This window comes from Oratosquilla oratoria, chromosome 37, assembly GCF_046742065.1.
Source record: "Oratosquilla oratoria isolate Oo_2021 chromosome 37, ASM4674206v1, whole genome shotgun sequence".
Lineage (NCBI taxonomy): Eukaryota > Metazoa > Arthropoda > Malacostraca > Stomatopoda > Squillidae > Oratosquilla > Oratosquilla oratoria.
Genome location: NC_134813.1, coordinates 32,925,838 through 32,950,703, shown reverse-complemented (window position 1 = coordinate 32,950,703; position 24,866 = coordinate 32,925,838). Strand labels below are relative to the sequence as shown.

General features: G+C 40.9%; 2 protein-coding genes across 8 annotated transcripts in view; both read right to left on the bottom strand.

The window, feature by feature from the left end:
- The window catches only part of ash1 (histone-lysine N-methyltransferase ash1), a 103,795-nt gene extending 98,119 nt beyond the window's left edge, over positions 1-5,676 (bottom strand). For 4 of the 6 annotated variants that reach the window (XM_076175447.1, XM_076175451.1, XM_076175450.1 and 1 more), the window contains exon 1: positions 5,598-5,676. The gene's annotated coding sequence lies outside the window, so the exon portion shown is untranslated. Of the gene's footprint in view, positions 1-5,046; positions 5,215-5,295; positions 5,500-5,597 lie in introns of those variants that run through there. The other 2 variants (XM_076175449.1, XM_076175448.1) reach the window with 2 other exon arrangements.
- Positions 5,677-18,984: 13,308 nt separating this feature from the next.
- Positions 18,985-24,866, bottom strand: part of LOC143019631 (casein kinase I) — a 33,083-nt gene continuing 27,201 nt past the window's right edge. The window contains exon 7 of one of the 2 annotated variants that reach the window (XM_076175445.1): positions 18,985-22,486. In XM_076175445.1, the coding sequence (XP_076031560.1) occupies positions 22,434-22,486 (53 nt within the window). In that variant the 3' untranslated portion in view covers positions 18,985-22,433. Of the gene's footprint in view, positions 22,583-24,866 lie in introns of both variants that reach the window. The other variant, XM_076175446.1, reaches the window with a different exon arrangement.

Genomic DNA, 24,866 nt, shown 5'->3' with positions numbered 1-24,866 from the left:
TTGCAGAGGAGCTGGGTAGCCATAAAAATGTTACTTGAACAATTATCTAGCATTCTCGGGATGAAGCCCCCAGGCCTCCTGTATTCACATTAGGAACACTACCCACAGCTCCACAATGGTTCTGATGAGGTATTGATTGCCAATGTTTTATGTAGTCAAGTCTTTGGAGATTTTTGTAACATCATCATGGATTTGAGCCATGCAGTATTCTTCAAGGAATGGAGACTAACTTCCACTCAAAATAAGAAAGTAGAGGGAAATCTATCCTCTCTCCTTTTTTGCTAATTTCCTTAAATTTTTCCTTTACTACCTCCATGATTCCTCTTCAGCATGATACTGTCTCTAAGGATAAATGAGCTGCCAACCATTGACAAAATCCACAAGTATGTACAGTAGTTAACAAGGAAATCAAGCAAAGCTGCAATGAGGGAATTATAATAATAAAAGCCCTTAACCTTAGCATAATGAACTAGAAAAAATAATACAGCAAAATTTAATCAGTAGGAAAATTGCTGAGGAACTTCAGGGTGATTTTTTCCCTCACTGCACTATCTGACCCAAGGCAATATAACATTTTGTCCCCAAGCTTCCAAGGTGGGCAGAATGGATGAACAGGATTTTTGGTGTGTGTGTGTATTTACCTAGTTATATCTTATGGAAAGGGGAGCTATGCTCATGGTGTCCCATCTTTGTATCTCGCAGTGTCTAGTTTGCTCTTAAATTCGTGTATAGTTTTTGCACACACTATTGTTTTGTATGTATTTTCCTAGTTGTATTTTACGGGAAGGGGAGCTATGCATACATTCTGAGTAACTTCTTGATACATAAGGTAAATAGCCCAACACCTTGAAAAACTTGGGAAATACTGACAACAATATCATCCTATTTACAAATATGACACATCTATTTAGGGATGAATGCATAGAGACAACAGCATGAAATGATTGTTAGGTACTTTTGGCACTGTCTAGAGCAGAAATTTGGAATGTAAGAGGGACAGCGAAGAAAAGAATAAATGTTTCTGAGATGAAGTATTTGAGAAATAATTTATCTACATACTAAGGGTTTTTTCCCCATTATAAGAAAGAAATATGGGTCTTATAAGAATGGATACTAAGGAATGTGGAAGAATGAAAAAGCACAGAACAGAGACTGATGAAGCTGCTTGGATATTTGGAAAGAATGAATGAGGAAACACTAATGAAAGGTGGAAAGCATGAAGTAGATGACAGTAGTTTGAGAGGAAAGTTTAGATTAAGATGGGTTGTATAATAGAGCTATGAATGCACATGGAATGTTTGTAAGTACAAAAGACACTGCAAAAGACTGGAGCAAATGGAAATTGACTGAATGGATGAAGGAATATGAACACAAGAATGGAGAAGACTGCAAGAGACCATAATGCCTACACTAAGCAGTCTCATGCCCATTACCACCTATCAACCCCATCCTTAACATTATCTTCTCTCAAAACAACCAATATTTCCAATGATCACTACATAGTTACAGGAATGATGGAGGCTAAAGGGTAATTCATCTCACCCACTTAATAATTTATATGGATACCATACAGTGAGGCAATGGGACTCTTTGACCCACTACACTACTTTGGATCCAAGCAGTATGGTGGGGGCAGGATGACCATTCATCCCTGAGGTGAGGGGTGGTTGAATGGGTTTTATGATGTGGGTGCATGCTTTGACCTGCCCACCCCTATTATAATGGGAAAGGGCATTTGGTGTGGTTTACAAACTCCATACTCACAGACAGCAAAAAACATTCCTAAAGATACAGAAAAAATGCAACCCTGATTATACTCTACATAAAAAAGAGCAATAATATGAATGAAAAAATAAATTTAACAGAACAAGAATAAGAACAACTGCAATTAAAGACATTACAAAACAAACAACAAAAAGAAAGAAAATTGGGAGAAACATACAATTCAATGACAAAAACAAACAAATATATACATACATACATATGCCAAGGGCTTTTCCTCCCTTACAAGGGAGGTAGCCTAAGTCAAAGTTTTTGTACAAGTACATGTGAAATAATATAAAACCCACTGAAATATAAGAAATTAACCTACCCCTCACTCATATAACTACAGAAGCCATTCAGAACAGAATCCTACCACCAAAGCAAAATTGTATCATAAACAAGCACTTTTCCAAAAATAAGCTGCATTTCAAACCAACACAAACTACACTTAAAAAAAAAAAAACTTCCAGAAAATAGGAAAATTGCCAATGAAATATGCAAAATAAAAACATATTCAGAAAGTACCCCCACACATCTCCAATAAAGATACAGAAAAATTAACAAAAAAGAAAAAAAGAAAAGGAGAAAAATCCATGCTAAAGTCCCAAAGAAAACATCAAAATACCACCTAACACCTAGGCCCAGTACCAATACAGGTCCAGGTATATTTATATCTAACTTCAATCCCTCATAAGCATGCAACAAAATCCAAATTATCTGGAAAGAACACATAATCCCCATCCTAAAAACAAATAAACCATCAATGGATTCATATGATATTCTAAAAACTGTTGCCTGACTAATGTCCTTGGAGTCTCCTAGAGATCTTTCTGGTATGAATTTTTTAAACTGATATTTGTGTTCAATTTCTAGAAATCTATATGCCATTTTAAAAAATGAGGATTTAATTCATGTTCCTTGTGCCATCAACCTGATACATATGAAACAAAAAACTGAACTGTCAGCTAAAGTACATCATCTAGATTTGTTACCATGTTCTCTCTTTCTCTCTCACACACAAACACATCTCTCTATAATCCAAGATGCTTCTTTCTCCTTATAAGAGAGGTAACTAGCCAAGGGATGTATACATCCTTGCCCACCCCAATCCTATCACCCATTTGTTTCCCTTCTGTCTTAGCTCCTTGCACACAAACATTGGATGTTGACAAACATATGAGTGGTTCTTCACAACAATGAGAAGGAAATGAAAATATGAGAACCTAATCCATCCCAGATAAGAAAAAATAAAGTATATACAGCAATCAAACTTGTCCCCAGCTTAGCAGAAGTCATCAAATGATAAAAAATTAGAAAAATTGGAATTGTCTTCAATAAAAGAAAGAGTTGACATGATTTATAAAAGAGCTGACATGATTACAACATTAAACAAATGAAAGGTGTAGAAAAAAGTTAGAAATCTCTTGATTTGGAGTGGAAGAACAAAATGAGGTCATGGTAGGGAACATGGGAACAATTCACCTTTGAGGTGCTGAGGTGGGAGGGGTGAGTCATTGGGTTCATCTGTATGTGGACAAAAGGGTTTTTAGTGTATATATGGGTATGTATGTACATATGTATACATCTACAATATGCAATTTTATCAGGAAAAAGGGTCAAGGAACAAATATGATAACAGACAACTGTACATTAAATTTGAGGGTTTTTTTCTAGTCATAGCATGCTTGACTTCTCAAAAGATATGCTTCATATGGTTTTGGATAATGATTTTAAAAACCTGCTGAACAATTTTATGAGCTGTCAAATTTCTGGAAAAAGTTATTTTGGTTTGGATGAAGGAAAAAGCAAGACTGGTTTACCAACACAGTGGTTAATGAATGGACTAGACTTAGTAACAATGTACTGAGGGCTGAAACAATTGGTTGTTTTAAGAGAATATTAAATAATTTTATGGATTGGGATGAAAGGTAGTACAACATGGGACTGCCTTGTGTAGGTCTTATAGTCTTTTGCAGTCCCTTCAAGTTTTATGATCTTTAACTAAATTCATGTGGTCTGTCTCAAATCATGCCATAGACCAATGACAGGCACAGGCTATAGATGGTCCTGTTCTGCAGCATGGATTACAAGAATTATTTCCCTGTTGCTCATTTTCAAAACCACTAAACCCCTATTACCTCACTCTTGAGGTACAAGCCTGAAGGACTGGTATTCTGTCTCCAAACCAGGCACAAGTTCTCTCTCTACCAACTCAACAGTATTCCCTCAAACATTTTATATAAGGAGAGCTGACAGTCAGTGATTGTTCCTCTCATCATATTATTTCTTGTTATTAATATAAAAACAGCCCCAAAAGTTCTTTCTAGAGACCTGTAGGAAGGCCCAAGAACTGTTTCCAACTACTATGCAGCTACAGCTTTAGTCAGTGAACCTTAAGTCAACACTACTGTTACGTGTTCACTGGGACAATAAAAAGGGAAGTCAACTATAGAATTTTTTTCAACTATGATGTGTATGACTTATAAAATGGTTTCCTTGGTTCAATTTGTGTATTTTTTTTTTTAAACAAGTCTACTTAAATTTTGAATAAAAGGTGAAGTTGCTATGCTCACCGACAGCTCAGAAGGGAATAAAAATCTTTACAGCAACAATAACTCTGCCAAGGTTATACATTATTTTTTATGCTATGAGTTTGTTTTACAATAAATAGCTAAAACATTTGTACATCTAGGTTCCTACCCTGGCATCCTATTCTTCAAAGTATATCACCTTAGATATGTCAAACAGGTGGGCAAATTGTTTGAATGTTTATATCTGAGTGTTTGTTTATAGTTTTCCTGATACTTAGTATTTACTCAAAACATCTGAACTATATTATATAAAAATATTTCTAATCAAACCTAAATTCCAAAGCAACCACCTTACTGTAATCAACACCTATTAATGCATTCTAAGAAAAATATACTCCTCCCACACAATTGTCAAATTGTCACAAAACATGCCTATCACATTTAACATTCCGTCCTCAATATTCCTTGCTAATAACAATAGAAAACATAATAATAATGTAATTATGGTCCTCCTGCATCATTGTCTCAAAGGTCATGGTTGCCCTAACGCCGAGGCAGGTCGTCCCAAGCCCAAATCATAACAAAGCTCAAGGTACTTTCTTACACTGACTCCGTGTAACAAGGAACGTCATCAACAAACATTAGAAAAAATTTTCCTTTCTTTGTTCTTTTCTCATGACGTGTTTGCAAGCCTTTCCTGCCCAGCTGGCAAAGCTTTGTTTGAGAAAACGCAGGAAGCTTCTGCACTCACCAAATCCTACGGCAGCAACACTCGTAAATCACTGTGGGATGTCCATCGCGATACACCCAAAATATGGCAACATACACTTGCAAACCATATCTGCCGGCCTTATTTTCATGTTTGTACGCAATGTTACGCCTTTCATGGGCACGGCGCCCTGTATCATCCCACTTCGACCAAGAGTACTACGATGGTCGAGGGTGGTGCGCCTCACCTGACATCTTGGCCTCCACGCCTATCTTCCATTGGGCTACTCACATTTCTTGTAAATCCACTGCACATCTGGTTCCTCAAGTATTTCTATGCTATGAATGTGAAGTAAGTGACACTGTCAACCCATTCGAAGAGGTATGGACGCATCATTTCCGCTGATAGAGGAAACCGTTTGTTTTGAATACAGATGGAACCTTGAGGCATCCCTTCCCATAACACATCACCATAATCATGACTTAAACAATATCACAACAGTTATTAAATCTGGTAGTCACGGAATAACACTCTTATAAGCAAGTTCGGCTTCTCCATTAGTATTCGTAACTACCATATGTATGCGAACTTACTGGTTTTATTGCGAAGGAACAAAAGTCAATACCCAACACGAAAACAAAATGGCGGTAACTTGCAGAGCTGCGAAGGGGCTCGGGAAATGAAACATGTAAACATCTTCATTTTGGCTGTATTTACATTATACAGGGACAATAAACGATACGGGGCATTTTGTGTGATTAAATATCAAAATCTAAATAAGTTTAAAGAAGTCTATTATCTTGAAAGGTCAAAATCAGTTGTTTTCAGTATCTGGAAGCATGAAGATGAGGAGTCCCTCAACGCTCGTAGGTATTATGAGCCCAAAGAGTTTAGTGTGAATTACGCATAGTTAGAATTCACACTGGCAATAGTGATTTCAGTATAATTGAATATATATTCCTGGATAATATTATTTTTCATCCAATAATATAATTAATTCAAAGAGCGACAAGATCAAATAGAAATAAAGGCTATTAGTTGCTTGAACTTCAGAACAGGAACGAGCCATGGACAAAGTAGCATAGCCCACACTGAGAACACCAAGACAACTCCGTAATCTGAAGATTGGCGGGAAACGTTTTCTTTGTAGCGAATTTGAACATGACGTTTACTTGCATGGAAGCATCATTACGACCTTTATTAAAGATAACGTTGGGCAGTCTTAACGCATTTAAAAACATGTATTTAGCATATACGTCTGCAGTCTGAGAAAATAAAAATCCGGATAACTGTCCAAGAATCTTCAGGGAATATTGACTTTTTCCGAAACTAATTTATTTTCCAAATCACGCCCATTACATCTTCTTTAATATACATTGTCTTATTATTTCGAAAATTGTTTAATCGACCACATAGCGTGAATAAGATGAGGCTTAGAATGTAAAGAGAACATCAGGACAGGACGATAAACATTGACATAACGGATAGATGTCGGTAATAGACGCCAATGACGCGTCAAATATCTTTCTGACACCCGTTTGACATTCCTGTCAACACCCTCACCTCCATCCCGAGGTACAGCCCCAAGGGGTTGGTACTCGGTCTCCAGACTGGTCTCCAAATCTCTCTCTTAAATCTCTTTCCCACAACCATAACAGAGTGACATAAACTTCTCACAATAACACAACATAATTCAGTGTCCGTGAATGAGATCTATGAAGGGCTGAAGAACGTTGCCAGCCAATGCGGCGCTGTGGGTTCCTGGTCACTGAAACTGGAGTCAATAATAGGTTTTGTTATAATTATTACCTTCTTTGTGATTATTTCTTAGCCAAATCTTGTTTAATTATTTTGTCATGATATATAATTATTATGTAATGTTTCTTGTTTGTACTTAACAATTCACACAGGAATGATGAGGATAGAGAAAACACAGGAGTGTGATGTTATTCTTCTAGTATACATAAACAAGTTGGAGGGATATCAACGCGCGCGCGCGCGCGAGAGGAACTTGCCGAAGTATATCTAGCTTTGATGGCCAATACAACTACATTAATTCCTGTTCTTGTGATCAATCAACCATGCAATAGATATGACATGTTTACAATGTTCCTTGTAAGATTTAGTGTGGTGTTTAGCGTCTTCAAAGTGTGATACTGAAAAGTCACAGTTAACTTTGAGATATTGTTGAGAATTGTGAATAATAAATATTAAGAAAACTGTTGTGAATAACTCATTATTGTGATCAAATGTCGGTAAAGTGCATTGCTTGAAATGTGTTCACGTCTGTCGTGGTATGACCCACCTCCATGGCCGGATTTAGGGCCAATGGGGCCGCGGCCCAGGGCCACGCGCATTTAGTGGCCTCGCGGCAACTCCATTACAATAGTATAATCACTTTTATTTTGGTGTATCGTGATAGCGAAAACGATTAACCAGCTTACTGTGAGCGCCGAGCAGCATTGTGACTGTACACAAACTCCGAGGTAGATGACAGCGAGGTAACTGACAGCACGTTTCATGGAAACTGAGACGATATTTTGATGCGGGGGGAGGGGGGGGGTGAATCTGACAGGCCCCCGCATATTTTCAGGGCCCGGGGCCCCACAACATGTAAATACGGCCCTGGCCACCATTGTTACTTACTACACTAACAAATGATGAGATTTCCAAGATTTCACTCCTCCCCATATGTATGGACAAACTGAACTGGACAATCTAGTAAGCCATCCTTGGAGGGTCTTGGTTTAGGAGACCTGGAGTCCTAGTGACTCGAGAACCTCCGAAGTCTCTTCAAGAAGTGCAATATCATTGGCAAAGACGAGGTCAGTGGCGTTAGTGTTGGGTAAAGATGCTACGTAATGGCAATGATCGATAACGCTGCCCATGCAGGAGTCGGTGCGAGGACGCACCTTTGCCTCCTTCCTAAATGCACAGGAAAGATGATTAACTCACCTTTCCCACGCTCCACAGCCTCTTTCCCAGAATATTTGCCAGATGGCAGGATGGTTACCCTCGCAGGAACTCCCCAGACCCATAGAAGATCCCAGAACACCCCAACAATGCAATGAACATAAAAACATAAAATAGACGAGACTGCAAAAAGATCATAAGGCCTACACTAGGCAGTTCCATATCCCTTGCCACCTGCCATCCCTATTCATAAAATTATCTTATCTTCTCTTAAAATAACCAAATGTTTCAGCTCTCACTAAATTTGTTACATTCAAAACCATTACTACGAGTCCTGCCCTGCTGTCTTAATGTGATGATTAATTCACCTTCCGAAAATCAACAAAGCTGCACGCATCCCTTATTCAAACTTGTCCACAAGAACACAAAGCACTAGGTTCCGATAAGTTGTTGATTAACTGGGCGTGAAACCTGACTGCTTGGGCTTCTGAAAAAAAATAGCAGATGGGAACGAACCAGTATCATTAATAAACAGACGAGTACCTTACCAGGCACAGTAGGTAATGTAGTACTATGGTAATTGCTACAGTCCTTCTAGCCAGGGACGACCCATCCATTTTCTTATTAGAGGGAATGGTACCCGATTTCCAGACGGCAAATAGTATCCCATAGTGCTTCCGGTTCCTCAAGGCTGCCAAGCACCCTGAATCGATTAAAGATTCTTGTTGCATACTCCTGGGCGCCCACACCATCACTGACTCCTTCCTGATGAAATCCAGGTGTCTTGTAGTTTGGGATTCTCTTGGATTTGATGCACTGCTTGAGTGATGTGATCATAAATCTATGATCGGTCTCAAATAAATTATCACTTTAGTAAACCCTGGGGATTTTCTAGGATCCTCTAACGAGTACTAACATGTATGTGACCGACACACATTACGAGAACCGGCATTACCAAGTTCATTGATGTCGCTCTCGTTTCTGTTCTGGAACCAGAAACCAGAGGTCTTCAACCTTCTGGACCGCAAAATTCAGAAGGACAGAGTTCTTAGTTTACAACAGCAAGCCACTGTACCAGGACATCACGCAAATCTTCAGGACTCCCGGCAGATGGGTAGGAACATAATAGGTCGATTTGCTGCATTCCAAGTTGCTTTGTCGCCCTGTTCGGCGTCGGGAATACCGGCACGAGATGACACCAGAGCCGACAGTTGAGAATTCGTCTGAGTAAAAACGACTTCGGTTACAATATCAAATTACCTTTCCATCATATATATATATATTTATATATATATATATATATATATATATATATATATATATATATGTATATATATATATATATATATATATATATATATAGATAGATAGATAGATAGATATAGATATATAAAGAGAGAGAGAGAGAGCAAAGCTGAATAAAGAACTAAGATTGTAAACTCATACGAATGTTAGACATACTGTTGAAATGTTCTTAGAGAAGTCTAGTTTTCTGTAAGCGAAATCATGTTCTAGTTATTTAAGTAGAGGTTGGAGGTAGGATGTGGGAGGAAAATAGTCCAATGTGACAACCCCTTAAAAGGATAGATTTCAAGTGAAAGGGAGTCGAGTCCTGCTATCACTCCCTGGAAAATGGTACTCTTCAAGCTGGCGTTATAAGTCCCACCTTGTTTAACGTACTGATAGTGAAATTCCTAGCCATTCCTCTACCTAAAGGATGTCACCTCTTGTCCTACACAGGCGATGTCACGCTGGTGGTAAGAGGCACAGGGACTAAGGCCAAGAGGACGCAAAAGTGCCTCAACAGTATCTCCTTAAAGTGCAAGGAGCTTGGCCTTAAGATCTCGCTACCAAAGACCAAATCCATGTGTTTTTGGCACCAGAGTGACCCCAGGGACCAGGCTACTGCTGCAAGGACACGAGGTAGAGTGGGTCAGCACGCACATGTACCTTGGTGTACTCGTATGGCTTGACTCCAGGCTGTCTTTCCAGACAGAAGTGGCCTACATCCGGTGAGGGTCCCTTTCCCGGATCAACATCTTGAGGTCCTTGGCGACCAGAGAAGCAGGAGCCACACAACTCTTATCAATTGGGACGCCTCCTTTAAGTGCCACCCCCCAGATGACAAAGACCGGTTTTGTATATCTGTGCTTATTTGTACATATTGACATATGGCGACAACGTGTCAGAAAACAACCTACTGCCAAGGACTAATACCTCCTCCTTTCAGCTTAGGTAACCGCGAAGGACGACCTGGACCAAACGGATAGGACGCGACAGACGCAAATTTCATCGGCAGGATCGCGAACGACCACGAGGACCACGCAGCACACGAGAATTGGCTGCCAGAAGAATATTTTATTATATATAATAATATCATCCATAATTTAGGTGATATTGTAAAAGACAACTTTCAGTAGGATTAGTGGCTAGAGACCCCACGTCAGTTTGTTTTTGTACATCTTGAAAAAAAATAATGTTAGGAATTACGGATGATCCACGAATGGATTTTGTAGTGCAGTGGATGGTGGGAATGAGGGTCCATGGTGCTGTGTGAGTCAGAGATGATTACGGCTTAAGTCGCAAAAGGTTCGGCGATAAAGACTGAATCGAGGGATCCAAATTTTGTGTCTGTGGAAGACACTGCCATTGATTTCACTCCGTGGTCAGACCAGAAACCAACTGTGTAGATGTTGGCAGAGGCATGGGAGTATAAGTGAGACTTGTTGGATGATGTCAGCTGGTATTTGTTTCTTCGATAGCACGGCTAAGGCGAAGCAGGGGTATACAGGGGAAGAATAACCAAGGTACCTAAGATGTGACTGGAAAGATGTGGTCAGTTCGTGTGGGTAGCAAGTCTGTCATTATCATGCTGAATATACTGGATCGATGCTTGTGTCTACCAAATCCATGAAAAGGTAAAGGACCGAGAAGAGTGCGAACAATTGGGGCAGTAAAGGAACTCTTGATACAAAAAGTGACATTTTAATGTTAAAGAATGATGAGTGTTAGTAGAAGTCATCACGACCGGTCCTCACCTTTTCGCCTCACATCTTCTCGGCGGTTCACGACCTTCTGACCCCCAAGTGGACCCATGGGACACCCTCGCATTTGCTTAGCTGCAACGCGACCCGGAGCTTCCTTATGGCCCACAGATGGAACAAAGCCTCCTTGAGGGACTCGCTCGTGGGGTCCCAGGATGACTAGCCAACCCTAGGGTCTGCCGCGTGACCATCACAAAGCCTCCTTTAGGAAGCTCACGTGCAATGCCAGTATCGGCCCAATATGGTTGGCTTGCACCTCTGTCGACCACGTGACTGAACAACTGGATCATTGAGGGACGCACACTTTGTCTTCGTGAGTCACCGGTGTCAGAACGTTTTGCCTCCGACTTCTCCACGCAGCACATGTGACCTCATGGCAATTATGGGCACGGGTCATGACTTGCCCGTGTATATAAGGAGCAGAACGGACGCCGAAGAGGCAGAGAGCCTCGAAGATACATACGCGAGCTCGCTCGCTGCTCCTTGTTTTCTCGCCTCCTCCTCCCCCCCTTTGATCCCCACAAGCAGATCGCCGGAGACACGACCTGAGACACAGTCGTCGCTTCCCTTGCTTTCTCGTTCCTCCTCCCTCCACTGGCGCCCATCTCATTGTTAATAAAATCAACTCTATCGCCACCAGAGTTTGCCTTCAACCAGCTTAACTGGCTGGTCAAACGCGGGCAGACTACCAGTCTAACATTTGACGGCCCAACATGGACATAGACCACCAGCCCAACAAAGAGGTTATCCACTTTCTAAATATAAAATTTTCACTGTGGTACTGTTGTTGTTTTGGATTAGTTTACCAGTACTTTTATCCTTGTAAATAACCTTGTGGTGCTTGTATGCTTTGTCTTATATGTTGGTTTAGTTAGTTGATGTTGTTTATAGTTTGGTTAATAATCCAGTTTCTTTTAGGAAGTGGTGAAGTGATAGAGGTATAATTGGTGCTTTGTCACCCAGTATCTGGGATAGAGTCATTACTCTTCAAGAAAGTATTGTGTAAATTGGATATTCTGATAACATGTGTGATATTGTGATGAAAGTTTTACATTGGCAATTGGTAAGGTTTTTTTCCTGCCATGAGGTGGCTATGTGCAAGATGGCAATGTCCTGTTCTTAGGTGTACTAGTGCCGTTTCAAAAAAGTCTGTTATGTTGATGCTTGGACAGGCATAGAATTATGTAGGGTTTGTTTTTAGATGATTTCCTGGGTGTTGTTCCCAGTCTCCTCAGCACATCGCTGACTAAAGGATTAAAATAGTCTCTTATTGGCAGTGAAGTAAAAGGGGTAGATGCTGCCTTTTGAGCCACCTTATCAGTTTCTTCATTGCGAGAGATTTGCTGATGGAAGTAGAGTGAATCACTGTCTTTGGAGGTCTCTTGTTGAGCATGGGTGATGAGGTGAATGGACAATACCCCAATTTATAAAACCCCAATTGGCAGGTTAGGTCCTCCCCCTCCCCCCAATTTTCCTATTGGGGTTATGTCTGGTATGCAGATTGGGGTTTTGTCGTGTGGTCGGGTCATGGAGGACTGTATTTAGGGAAGCAATGCTGTTTATAGTAGTGGGTAAATGATTCTTTTTGAGGATTGGGGTGTTGAGGGGGTGGATGTGTCCAATTTTTTTTTTTTTTTTTTTTTTTCCGAGGTGGGTGTATTTGATGGAGGGTGTTTAGAGGTGGAGTTGTATTTTGTAGTTGAAGGGTTTGAGACTAACAAAAAGACATTCATCTAAAATTTAATGGATCTTGGGACACTGGGAAATCCAAGAAATTAGGGTGAGTACATATAACAGGGTCATGTGGGTCTGGTTTGCTCTTCATGAGGGAAGTCTTTTTCGTGCAAAGATGGGGAGGATTCCATCCTGGGCATTGTGTTCTGTGGCAGTGCAAACTCTAATGGGCAGGGAAGATGGGTGAAATGCTCAGGGTTCTTAGAATGGGGGCTGCCCTTGTGGCACTTTGAAGGTGGATAGGGTAAAATATGATATTTTATATATATATTGTGATATCTGTGTTGTTTCTGCTGAGGGAATTGAGTCTTTGGACAGCAAGAGGGAGACTGAGGGAGGTGGGACATATTTCAGGGGAAAGGAAGTGGGGAATTTATAGTGGGTAGATGTGATGGACATGTGTGTAGGGGCTGATTCTGCACTGGGGCAGGAGGGACTGGGATGCTGCGCAGTGGGCTTAGGTTATGTTTGTGACCTCACATGAAGCTGCAGAAGCTGAAATGTTGATGGGAAGGTAGCACCAAGTTGGCAAACTGGACCATTTCTGCATGTGATTCCAGTAACAGATATCATGATTTTTAACTCGGATTCAGGCTCCTCATAAGCTGGAACATTCTGAGACTTGGAGACAGAGGATTTTGTATTCATACCTCATGTTGTGTGAACGGAATGCTGCATAGTCTTGACCACAGTTTGTGTATTTGGCAAGTGGAGCCATGTGTCAAAACCAAAGTATACACATATGCCTGTTGGATAGTGACACTACTGATTAGTGAACCCAACATGCTAGCATTTGAAACAGCAGTATGGATATGGGTACTACTTCTTTGTATCATATCCTGCCTCCACAACTGAGCAACCCTTTTCAAGACCTACTCAGCTCACCCAACATGAGGATAGGGATAGAAAAGATGTTCTTAATGTATATACCTACAAAATCACCTCCCAGGGGTCACCCCTAGCAAGGTCACCCTAATTGTGGTGCAAACCAATGGTGGGATTCAGTTGGTTCTTACCAGTTTGTATAGACCTATTCTTTGAATTTCATGAGCTCTGTGAACTGGTTATTATAAACTGGCTTATACAGGTTATAAATACAGCCTAAGGGATACCTGCCTACTACTGGCCTAGTGAGAGAACCTTTTGTTAATTTTTTTTAATCCCACCACTGGTGCAAACTATTAAGAAAATAAAAGAAAGAGGGTGTAACAGCCTTTCCATGCAAAACAGAGACCTTTGTCTGCATCCCAACCTTACTCTGTAACACTTCCCACCATGAAGTGATGAGGCCTTGCCCCACATTCAGAATCAGTTTATACTTCCCTCTTCAGGAGTCATAATCTCAGAAGAAACTACTCACTCTTTATCTTTCCTTAACTCTGAAGAACCTACAAGTCATTAGAAACTCTACTTATCCCCGAATACCATGAATCTCGGTACCCAACAATCAGATTAAATAGTCAACTTCTCTAACTCATCAGAAGACTTAATACTAAGTCTCACTTTTGATACACACATGACCTCCACTCCATACAATAAAGACCTCACAGTGAAGGCAAGTAAGAAAATAAACATACTCAAAACAATAGTGGGCACAACTTTTGGACAATGTTAACTCATACTATATAATCATAAACAACTCAACAGAACTACTTAACTATGCATCCATACCATGATTTCTAATAATTAAGAAAACAGAGACATCCCACAAACTAATAAGAACTGGCTACATTAAAACAACACCAATAGAATATCTACACATAAACCAAAATCCCTCCCTTAATGTAACATGAGAATGATTGAGATACATTTCTACAATACAGTCCTTGAACCCTCCCAACCCTCACACTGCCCACTGACTACACCAGCAAAACAACCCCAGAAATATTTCACTCTACAACAACCTGCCCCTAATACATCAGAAAAGAAAAGACACTCAGATAACAAAACAAGCACTTCACAACACATTCTATTCTTCCCCAAATTTCAACAGAAATCCAGCCAATAGAGAAATCACTATATTCAGGTCACCACCTGGCATTAAAACAGTACCAACACAGAAATGACCTCACAAGACTCCAACTGCCCTAGACACATCCACCCTACAGAAGACAGCATCTTAAACTAGTGCCCTACATTCACCCCTGCCAAGCAACAACACAAAATCTCTTTATTGAGTGACTTACTGGCCAAACTGGTAACCATGGGTGACATTCTGGGAAATGTGGTTCTTCTAGAAGAGAGTAGGACATCATCATCATCATCAATTGGGAGTATACACTAGGGGTCACATTGGTTCACTCATACATCATCTCCAGTCCCCAAGTCTCTCCAAGCAAGTTCCCATATTTCCCATTTCAAATAACTCTAGGTAAGTTCGGTCAACTTGCCCCAGCTATGACTTGTGTGTATCCCTTTCATCACTTCAATCAAGGATTGTCTCTTGTGAAGACAACCCAGTGAGTGGGATCAACATCTGGGAAACTTGCCACATGCCCACATAACCAAAGTCGACATTCAAATAATGCTGGTAACAGGCCTACACTGTCTCACAGTATAATCTCTGGTTTGATACAAAGTCATTGCAGAGAGACCCCATGATTCTCCAAAAGCACTTGATACCGAAGACATTGAGATGCTTCTTAAAGTCAGCATTTAACATCCTGGTCTTAGCCCTACAGCAAGGCAGGAAACACAAGTGCATAAATTTTGACAATGCCATATACTCTGGTTGATGGAGTCCATGACACCATGGGCAGTGGCAGTCATTCAAGATTTCCTGACATGACTCACCACTGTTATGCACTAAGCAACCAAAGCATGCAAAGCTTTCCAAAACTTCACTGCCCTCACCACATGCATGAACAGACTGAACTCTTATCATCCAGTAGGTCCCCAAATACCTGAACTTTGGTCTTGGTGCAAGAGACTTGGAGTCCAGGTGGCCTTTCCTCTCTGTGGAGAGAATTGAGGGCTGCAACCAGGACTTCCAATGACTGCAAGGACAGGATCACCAGCAGAGGTCATTGACCTGTGTTGCCAATAGATGCTCTGCAATGATATTGATTGACAACTCTGTCCAATACCCACTCTATGCAGGTGTTGAAAAGTGTTGGGATGAGGACGCACCCTTGTCTCACTCTTGAATTAACAAGAAGCTGGATATGGTTCTTCCATACTTTACTGCACCTTATGTCCCACAATATACATCGTTAATTTTTGTAGGAATCCCACAGATCTGCAAAGATCCCAGAGAACTGAGTCAGACACCTTTTTGAGATAAAAATAATCTCTAAGAAACCTCTGTTGAAACTCACATCAGTGCTTCACAAGAACAGGAAGTGCTAGGTTCTAATCAATTGTTGACTTTCTGGTTGTGAACCCAGACTACTCAGGCCTTTGAAACTTTAGCAAATATGCATGAACCAGTGTAATACTGTAGTTGTTGCAGTCCTCCTTATCCCCTTTTCCCTCCCAGATAGGAACAACCACACCCTTTTCCAGTCAGATGGAATGGTACCCAACTACCACATGCAACCAGTGGATCATGGCCTTACCCTCAGGTGTCAGCAACCCTACACTGATGCTATAGGTGCCAGATGCTTCTCCACCCTTCAATTTACTTGTAGCCTCTTTGACTTCTGTCAGAAAGGGCAAAGATTTATCTATTGGTGAACAACAGAATTATTAATTCTATTATTCTGCCATTAACATCTATACAGACAATTCTGACCAATGTGGGATATACAAGAGCATCTCACACAATTAGAGGCAGAACTGCTCTATTTGCTTTAACCTTTACCACTAAATATCTTGCTATTTTTGCTGCTTTACTTATCTACTCCCCCATACTATGACTTAGAAAGCACCATCGAGATAGTCTCCACTTTTGTTTCATAAAATCCACTCGTAAATCATCCAAATTTCCTCCCACTTCAAATTCGTATCTTCTTACTGGGTGCCATATCATGTTGGCATCTCTACTATGCCAACAAGCTGACATGGCAGTTTGGGATGCAGTATCAATTCTGTTTGATGCTTCCACTCTACTGTCTGCAATAGACTTGCATTCTGCCCTCAGGTCCACATGTAATCTTGTGACTGAAGTGATGGGAGGAACATCCAACAAACCATTTGAAGACAATCAGACCTTATGACCTTAGGTACATCCATGGTCCTCCTCCTGCCAGCATAATTAATGTTCAATTCACAGGCTATTCTTGTCTCACCCATGACTCGAGGTGACACTTTCACCTTCCCATATCCCACTCCCTTTAGTAAACCACATGTATCATCACTGCCGCATGCAACAATCTTTTTTCTCTCCATCTGTTGTATTGTTTTCAGTACATCAGTACATGGTGATCCCAAGGTCAGGACTGTTTAATGTGTTGGGTGTTAGTGGCTTCCAAAGATCACTGTCTCCTGCCCCTTCCATCACTGGTGGATTTCAGACTAATGGGAAGAAAGAATTTGTTAGATAGTACGTAATTTAGATAGTGACAGAATAGCCAGTCAGTTTCAGTTGTTACCCCTTGTGTCTACTTTCCTGCTAGGAGTTGACACCATGGAACATTGCATGAAGGTGGTGAGGTAGCAATGAAAATCCTCTCTGACAGGAAAAGGGAGGGGGAGGGGAAGCATAACAAACCTGTGGGAAGTGGCAAAATAGCAAATAACCTTCTTTCTGAGAGTTGTTATGGCTATGGTTCAACAACTCTTCTGCTGTAATGACACCACTGGTATCTTTATCTATTTATATATATATATTTTTTTGGGGGGGAAGTCAACTACATTTGTGCTGAACGAGTGTCTCATTGCCTTGTTGGTAGGGAATTAGCACAAAGTGCATGCAGAGGTCTGACAGGAGTGTTTTGTTAAGTCTAGGAATGATGCTATGCTCTCTCCTTTGCACCATCATTATTGCTACCATGGGCTGATTTTGCTGGGGAAGCTTACTGGCTAGGTAAAAGTAGGGTGGACTTACTAGAGGCACCTTTTGAAGACTTTTCTCCATGTGGGGTACACAAACATTTGAGGGGTTCTCGGTCATGTAGGCTGCTGCCAAGATGTACTATCACCTGTCTCAGTATAGGTTACCAGAGATCAATCTCCAGCCTCCCCTAGTCATGCACCATTGCCAGCAGGCTGGTTAGTATAAGGAAGAATCGGGTATTGGGAGGTAGGTACATACATAGTCTTTTTCCCCCTTACAAGGGAGGTTGCCAAAAGACAAAAGCATAAAATCCACTCACACCCATTCCATCCCCACATAGTCTCACTCCCCTCCCTTCCTCTTATCTTAGCTCCTCTTGGGAGGTAGTTAGAAGAAAAATATTGTACCAACTGAACATACTGGCAGCCTCAGTTACCATTTCATAATTATCATGATTACCATGGTGGGAGTTAACCATATAGGGTACCACATAATTGTGGCAAGTGAGAAGTTAGCCTTCCAAGGCCTAGCCCATCTTACCCCCAAAGAACTGCCTGCCCCACATCTCCAAGTTCCAGATGAGAATACGTAAATTCTTGTTAACACTGGAAGAAGTCTTGCACTGTATTGGAGTTGATCAGTCTAGAGAATTATACAGGTTTCCAGCTGATGGATAGTCTTAGGCAAACTGAAACCAGTATTTCCCTCCCCTCCCTACTTTATTTACCTTCACCAAAAAACTCCCTTTCCATAGCAATTTTTGTCAGTTTGTCTTCAACCTACAACTAAAATTTCTACTTTATTTCTAGTATTTACAATTTGATCAGTTTTACACAAATAGTTCCCTGAATACTGACAATGATTTATAGCTAAACTTGTTTGATACATCACTGAAATGCAAAAACAAACATCAGTATTCAAGTTGCTGTTGCATGTCAGTATACCACTTCCCATGTTGATAGCCTCTAGTGCTCTTAGGTAATATTCTAAGCACACACTAGTAAACTCCCATTCAACACTTTTACATAACATAGGTCAACATAAAACAAAACTACAGCTGAAGTTACACCTTGTACAGTGACGTGGATTGTTGTCAGCTTGCTAATGTGTGTAGAGTCACTACTGCCACTACAGAAGACATCAAGTGGCTAGACTAACTGGTAGACATGCCCTTTATTTATTATGCTCAACAACCTGGGTGGAGGGGCACGTTCATTCCAATACAAGCACACATTTACTATTTTCTCAATGTTTTTTTGTTACAAAAGCACCTCTGCCAAATACAAACTTAACAGTCAGTTCCCTAAAATCATCAAGATACAGGTAGAACACTGGTTTATAAAATAAGAGCCATTTGATCTTCCTTTCCACTTTATTAGACTACACTGGTTTGCTTCGCCCCACACTGGCACAGCACTCTATACGAGTACCTGTCTGGGTGCACTGACTTCTTTGACCCTTAGCTGGTGACTAAGCACTCATGTTTCCTTGTAGTAAATTTGTCAGCCTTGGAGATGTCACTGCTCTTGCCATAACCTTTGCTGCATCCTACTCAGCCAGCCAATCTTACCAGGATAAAAGCAAATGGTCACTTGCATTTGGCTTGTATTGATCATGTCTTTAATATTGCCAACAATGAAAGCACTAAATGCTGAAGGAGTCCAGTGATGAGGCACAACTCGACTAACTGTAATAATGTGAGATACCAAAGAAATGACTACGTTGCTGAGAAGCATTCATACGACTAATGGATCTTTATGCTAATCTGTTTAGTGTTCTTTCCAGGAGGTGCTCAGATGAGTGGGAGGGGTGTGGAGTGTATTTAGGGATGAAATGGGTGGGAGTGTTTATATGCCTTTCCCTTTTTGGCTACCTCCCTTGTAAGGGGGAAAAAGCCTTGGTATATGTATGTATGTATGTTTAGTGTTCACTGCCTCCCACCCTCTCACACATTGCACAGTCAACTTGTAGCCTCCTCTTCCCAAAGCACATTTCCTGGGACAAAATGCAAAGAATGTGGAGCAGTTACACTTGCCTCCAGACATGGGTGTGGGGTACACCATTGTATATGCACTACCTTCATACTATGTGATTCCAAAGTCAGCAATTGTGAGGTCTCAAAACTAAATCCTTTAAATATTCAATCATACATGGCAGTCTTCGTTACTCACTGGAAATGCTCTGTCCTGCAAACTGTCGCCACAAACCATGCAAATACACATCCAGCTTTCTCTACACAGAAATGGCACTGTAGATACTGGTACCCTATGGGTTTAACTTTCTCTGTAAGGGCTGCTAGCAAGAACAGTGGAACCTCAAGTGACAACTGAAGTGCCAGGCGTTACAATTGTAGTCTGGGTTCTTGTCCGACCCATTCTTGGTTTTTGTGTCAAGTGGCAAAATTACTGCCAAAGTTGCACTGCTGTTTTGCTCTGAGATGTCAACAAGCTTCAATTGCAAAGGCAACATCATTAGAAGAGAAATATGTACATTCATTACTCCTAGCTAGCATTAAATAAAACTCCAACTACCCAAGCTGTTCACATGGGCAAATCATGAAATGAAAACAATACTAATCTTTGCAATCCATTAAATGACTGTGAAAGCTGCAACCCATGGCATTTGAAGTTGTGCCTTTGCCAAGACAGGGCGGACAAGTCGGTCATGGTAGTGGCTGAGGTCTGAGGACTCAAGCCAAACACAGCATCACTCTCCTAACTTGGGCCCATGAAAGGATGGTCAGATGCCTCCTGCATCTAAAAGAACAAAGCGTTATTTTCACGTGCAACAGGTGAAACATTCATTAAGGCTGTTGCGGGAACTTCAGTAACATGCAGCTGTGATGTTGGTTCGACAGAAGCCCACTTCAGGATGTGTTGCATAACATTACTATTGGGGAACTGGAAGCCATCTATATGCAGTGGCTGAAAACTGCTGCATAACGAGCCAAAGACCAGACAGTCCACTCTGACAGAGAGGCAAAAGCCCTGTAACTATATAAGAATGGCCGAGGCCATGGCAAATACAGGGGACTTTATCTTATCTTCACATCTTGCAAAGTCTATTCTTAAAGCCTCTTTACCTTCAAAATCCATCTTTTCACTATTAATTTCCCATAAACCTTAGGATTCTGGCCCTGGACATCAATCCCCAGACCTCCGCCAAAGCCCTGTTCTTCACACAAGAAGTCTATGATCTGCTCTTCACCAAGTGACAGTGTCCTTGGTTTAAACTCCAGTAGTGGTAAATCAACCTTAGAAAATGAACATGTGCTAAAATACAGAGAAATAGGAGTTCCCTCAGTCACACACACACTCAGTTCACAAGAGGAAGGGCTTAGTATTGAAGCCCAGAACTAACCCAACTGCTCATCTTTTCACCCTACAGAGTTGCCTATTGTCGGTACACTAGACACGTAAGCAATCCGACAAGGCCCATACACTATAGAGGTTATCAACAATTACATCCAGCTTAACAGTACAAGCAAAGATTATATGTCAAGTTACAGTGGGTTATGGAAAATGTGTACACAGAGGGGCTACAAAAAATACATTGAGAGTTCAATAATTACAAATCACAAACTAAGAAACAAACAGTCCACTTTTCACAAACTTATGTGCAGCAAAACTCTTGCAGACACCCATTATGAATAAACACGGACAACAACAAAAAAAGGGAAAATAACTAATTGAGGAATTTCTATCAAGCTGAAACTATCTTCATATCAATGTAACTTCCCAAAACTTTGGGGAGGGGGGGGGGTGGTAGAGAGAGAAATAGAGAGAGATAGAGAGAGGGAGGGAGGGAGGGAGAGGGGGGACTAAGAGAGAGGAAGGCAGAGAGGGAGAGAGAGAGAAAAAATAAAAAATGATGATAATAGTAATTATGAAGTGAGAAAGAATGTGAAAAAAGAATAAAAACTACTTTAATAATGATGATGATAATAAGAAGACAGAATAACTTTTTTGACTTTTTTTTTCACTCGAACAAAACTCAATTTCCACATAATCCATAGGAATAAACTAATAATAATAAAAAATAAGGAAAAGTGATGAAAATGGTTTGTTGCTGGTACACCATTTGTTCTGCTCACTCATCAGATGTGGTCCACACAGACAACTTTGTATTATCACGTACAAAGAAGTCCACCTCTTGTTAAACAAAGTCAAGAAGCACGGCTGAAATCAAAGAACTGCCTTATACAGTTTATTCATATACTTTTTTTTCTCATACTTTTTACAATTATACATTTTTTTGGCTTTACCTACACAATAACTTAATTTCAGAAAAATGTGCCATTATATGTCTACATGAGAAGGAATTCATTATTGTAGTGCGCTGAGTACTAAATATTTTGAGCCATCCGCACACTTGGCTTGGCTTGGGGCGACACACTTTAGTATTTTGTTTACTCTTTTCTTTATGGCTTTTCCTCTTGAACATAAAAACTATTTCATAACAAAGCATGAACTGAAATTACCTTTATTTTTTTATTTATTTAAATCGTCAGTCCCTCTACTATTTATTTCTAAACCAAAAGTTGCAACTGCAACAACAACAACAACACATCCACACACTAATCAGGGTCATATATTATCTGGCTGTGCACACTTCTGCCTGTTCCTTTGACCTCTGTTGAAACTGCTGCTGCTGCTGCTGCTGGTGATGTGGTGTTGCTGCTTGAAGTGCTGATGGTCCTAACCCTTCAACTACTGCTGCTGCTGTTCCTCCTACTCCTTCTGCTTGAGAGCCCATGCTCTAGGTGTGAGCAAAGGCTGGGGATGGTGTGGTGGCGATGGTAGCTAGGCGAGTTGAGGCGATGGTGATGGTAGGTCGGGTGTCCTCCGTTTCTTTCCTTTCAAGCAATACAAAGAAAGGGGATCACCTATTGGGTTTAAGCTCATCCGCAGTCTTTTCCCACTAGAGATGAAGACATCCGATTAATGGCCACCTGTGTAACGTAAACAGCAGTTAGTGGTGCACATATAAATGAGCAATGATACAGATAATAACTCATTGCATCACCATGGAATCCACAAATAATGTAGCATTCCCGCTCTTCCTCCGTCTTGATGATGATGCAATGACTACGAGACTCAAACATGATTGTTTTATGCAAGTCCAATAAAACCTAAATACTATTTCCACTGCACACCATACCTGGAGTCAATCATGATCTCGCAATTATAAACTGTATCAATATGAAAAAACTGTGTTGGACTGCATAAATTAAAGCTGTAACAGCAGGATACACCCACAGGTAGGGCAAGAACATACTGCATCTGCATGTGACTTGCGATGATGAAATATGTATAAAAGATACAATGATTGCAATTGATGCAACATTCCCCTAAAACCTAAACATTGGGTTGAATATGGATGCCAGACAATGTTTGAACGCAGTGTGTTGTTTTACGAAAATCTGTACTTGTCCTAACAAGTCAATTGCAACAGTAAGCCCTTGCCCTCGTACCTTTCCTATCTCCAAGAAAGCAGATATTAGTTGCTACAGCTGTCTACACATTTTCTCCTTGATAAGTCCTGGATCTTAAACTCTACATTACCAGATGTTACCATGTTCTGGGTCAGTTTACACATCGGAGTAAATATCAGACAGCTTATACACACGGCAATATCAAAGGGCTGATTAATTCTGTAGGGAAAAATCTCACGCTCACCTAATAGTTCATTGTTCCTTCATTATGTGATCTTAATGATGCATCCCATCTGCCAGTATAGTTAAACAAGGAGAAACAAGGCAATCACGAAGTTTAAAACAGGTAAAAGAGAAACTGGACATTCCAGTAACAAACTGTAAGAGCAAACATGAATGACACTAAATAAGCCATGTGGATGTGCTGTGTCTTGATGCACTGCTTCTGACTCAGGCGGGGCGGGGTAGAGAAGGCCCTTCATCCACATGAAGTGAAGATATAAGGGAAACAAGTGGGTGTGGGTTGAGTATGAGATGGATGGGGGTTGGTTGCATGCCTTGGCTGGTTGCTTCCCTTACAAGGGAGAAGCCTTTTAGTATATAGATAGAAAACCAAACAAGCCACTAGAGCCAGTAACCCTTGAGATCATTCAACTATCCATCATATAAAAACTGATGGAGAGACTGATCTCAGAATCATAAACAAAACTGTCCACCTTACTAATAAACTTAGATTTAAGGTGGGTCACTCCATCATCACACACACACACACACAACACTTACCAAGAAAGCACAACCAGAAAGACCAGTTATGGTAGCATTAGACATAAATAAAGCACCTAACAAGGTCCTCACATACATACACATACAAAAGGCTTTTCCCCCTTTACAAGGGAGGTAGCCATAAAGCAAGGCATAAAAACCACTCCCACCTATTCCATCCCCGCATACTCCACACCCATCCACCCCTTTCCTCACTCTTATCTTAGCTCCTCCTAGATGAAGGGTCATCCCTGCATCTCGCCCACTGCCCTAGATCAGAAGCAGTGTCACAAGACACAGCACATATATAGCAAGGCTGCTTCATTAAACTGGTGACAACCCCTCTCCATCCCCTCGTGCAGAAATGGAGAAGATGGGGAGAAATCCCTTTGGTTTGTATAAATTTATTCTTCACACTCCCTCATCCCCCACCCACTCCCCACTCATGCATCACAGCATCATCCATACACAACCACTCTCCATTCACCCCTATCTTCTGCCCTCTCCCATTCTTCCTCAACTGACATTCCCTACTTTCCCAATGCCCCTTTTACCCCATCCATCTCATCCTCGCTTGCCCCCTCATGTTCACTCCTTCCAGATCTCTTTTACTAATCTTTCTTCACTCATTCTTTCCATGTGTCCAAACCATCCCAATACTCTTTCATCAATCCCAACTCCCTTTCCACCCCCGTTCTCCTCCTCACCTCCTTTCTCACTCTATCCAGCCTAGTAACCCCTATCATACTTCTCAGGCACCTCATCTCAAACACATTCAAGCCCCTCTCTTCCTCACCTTTGTTCCATGTTTCTGCCCCATACAATGTTGTTGGCAAAATCATTCCTTCATACAATCTCCTCTTAGCATCCATTCCCAAATATCTATTTCTCATTACACTTTTTAATCCCCCAAGGCAGTTTCTCTCAATCTACATTCTACCTCCACATACTCTCACGTACAATATAAAAAAATTAATAAACAAATATAAAGAAAATAAACAATCACTAACAGACACTCAACAATCACATAAAATGGCTA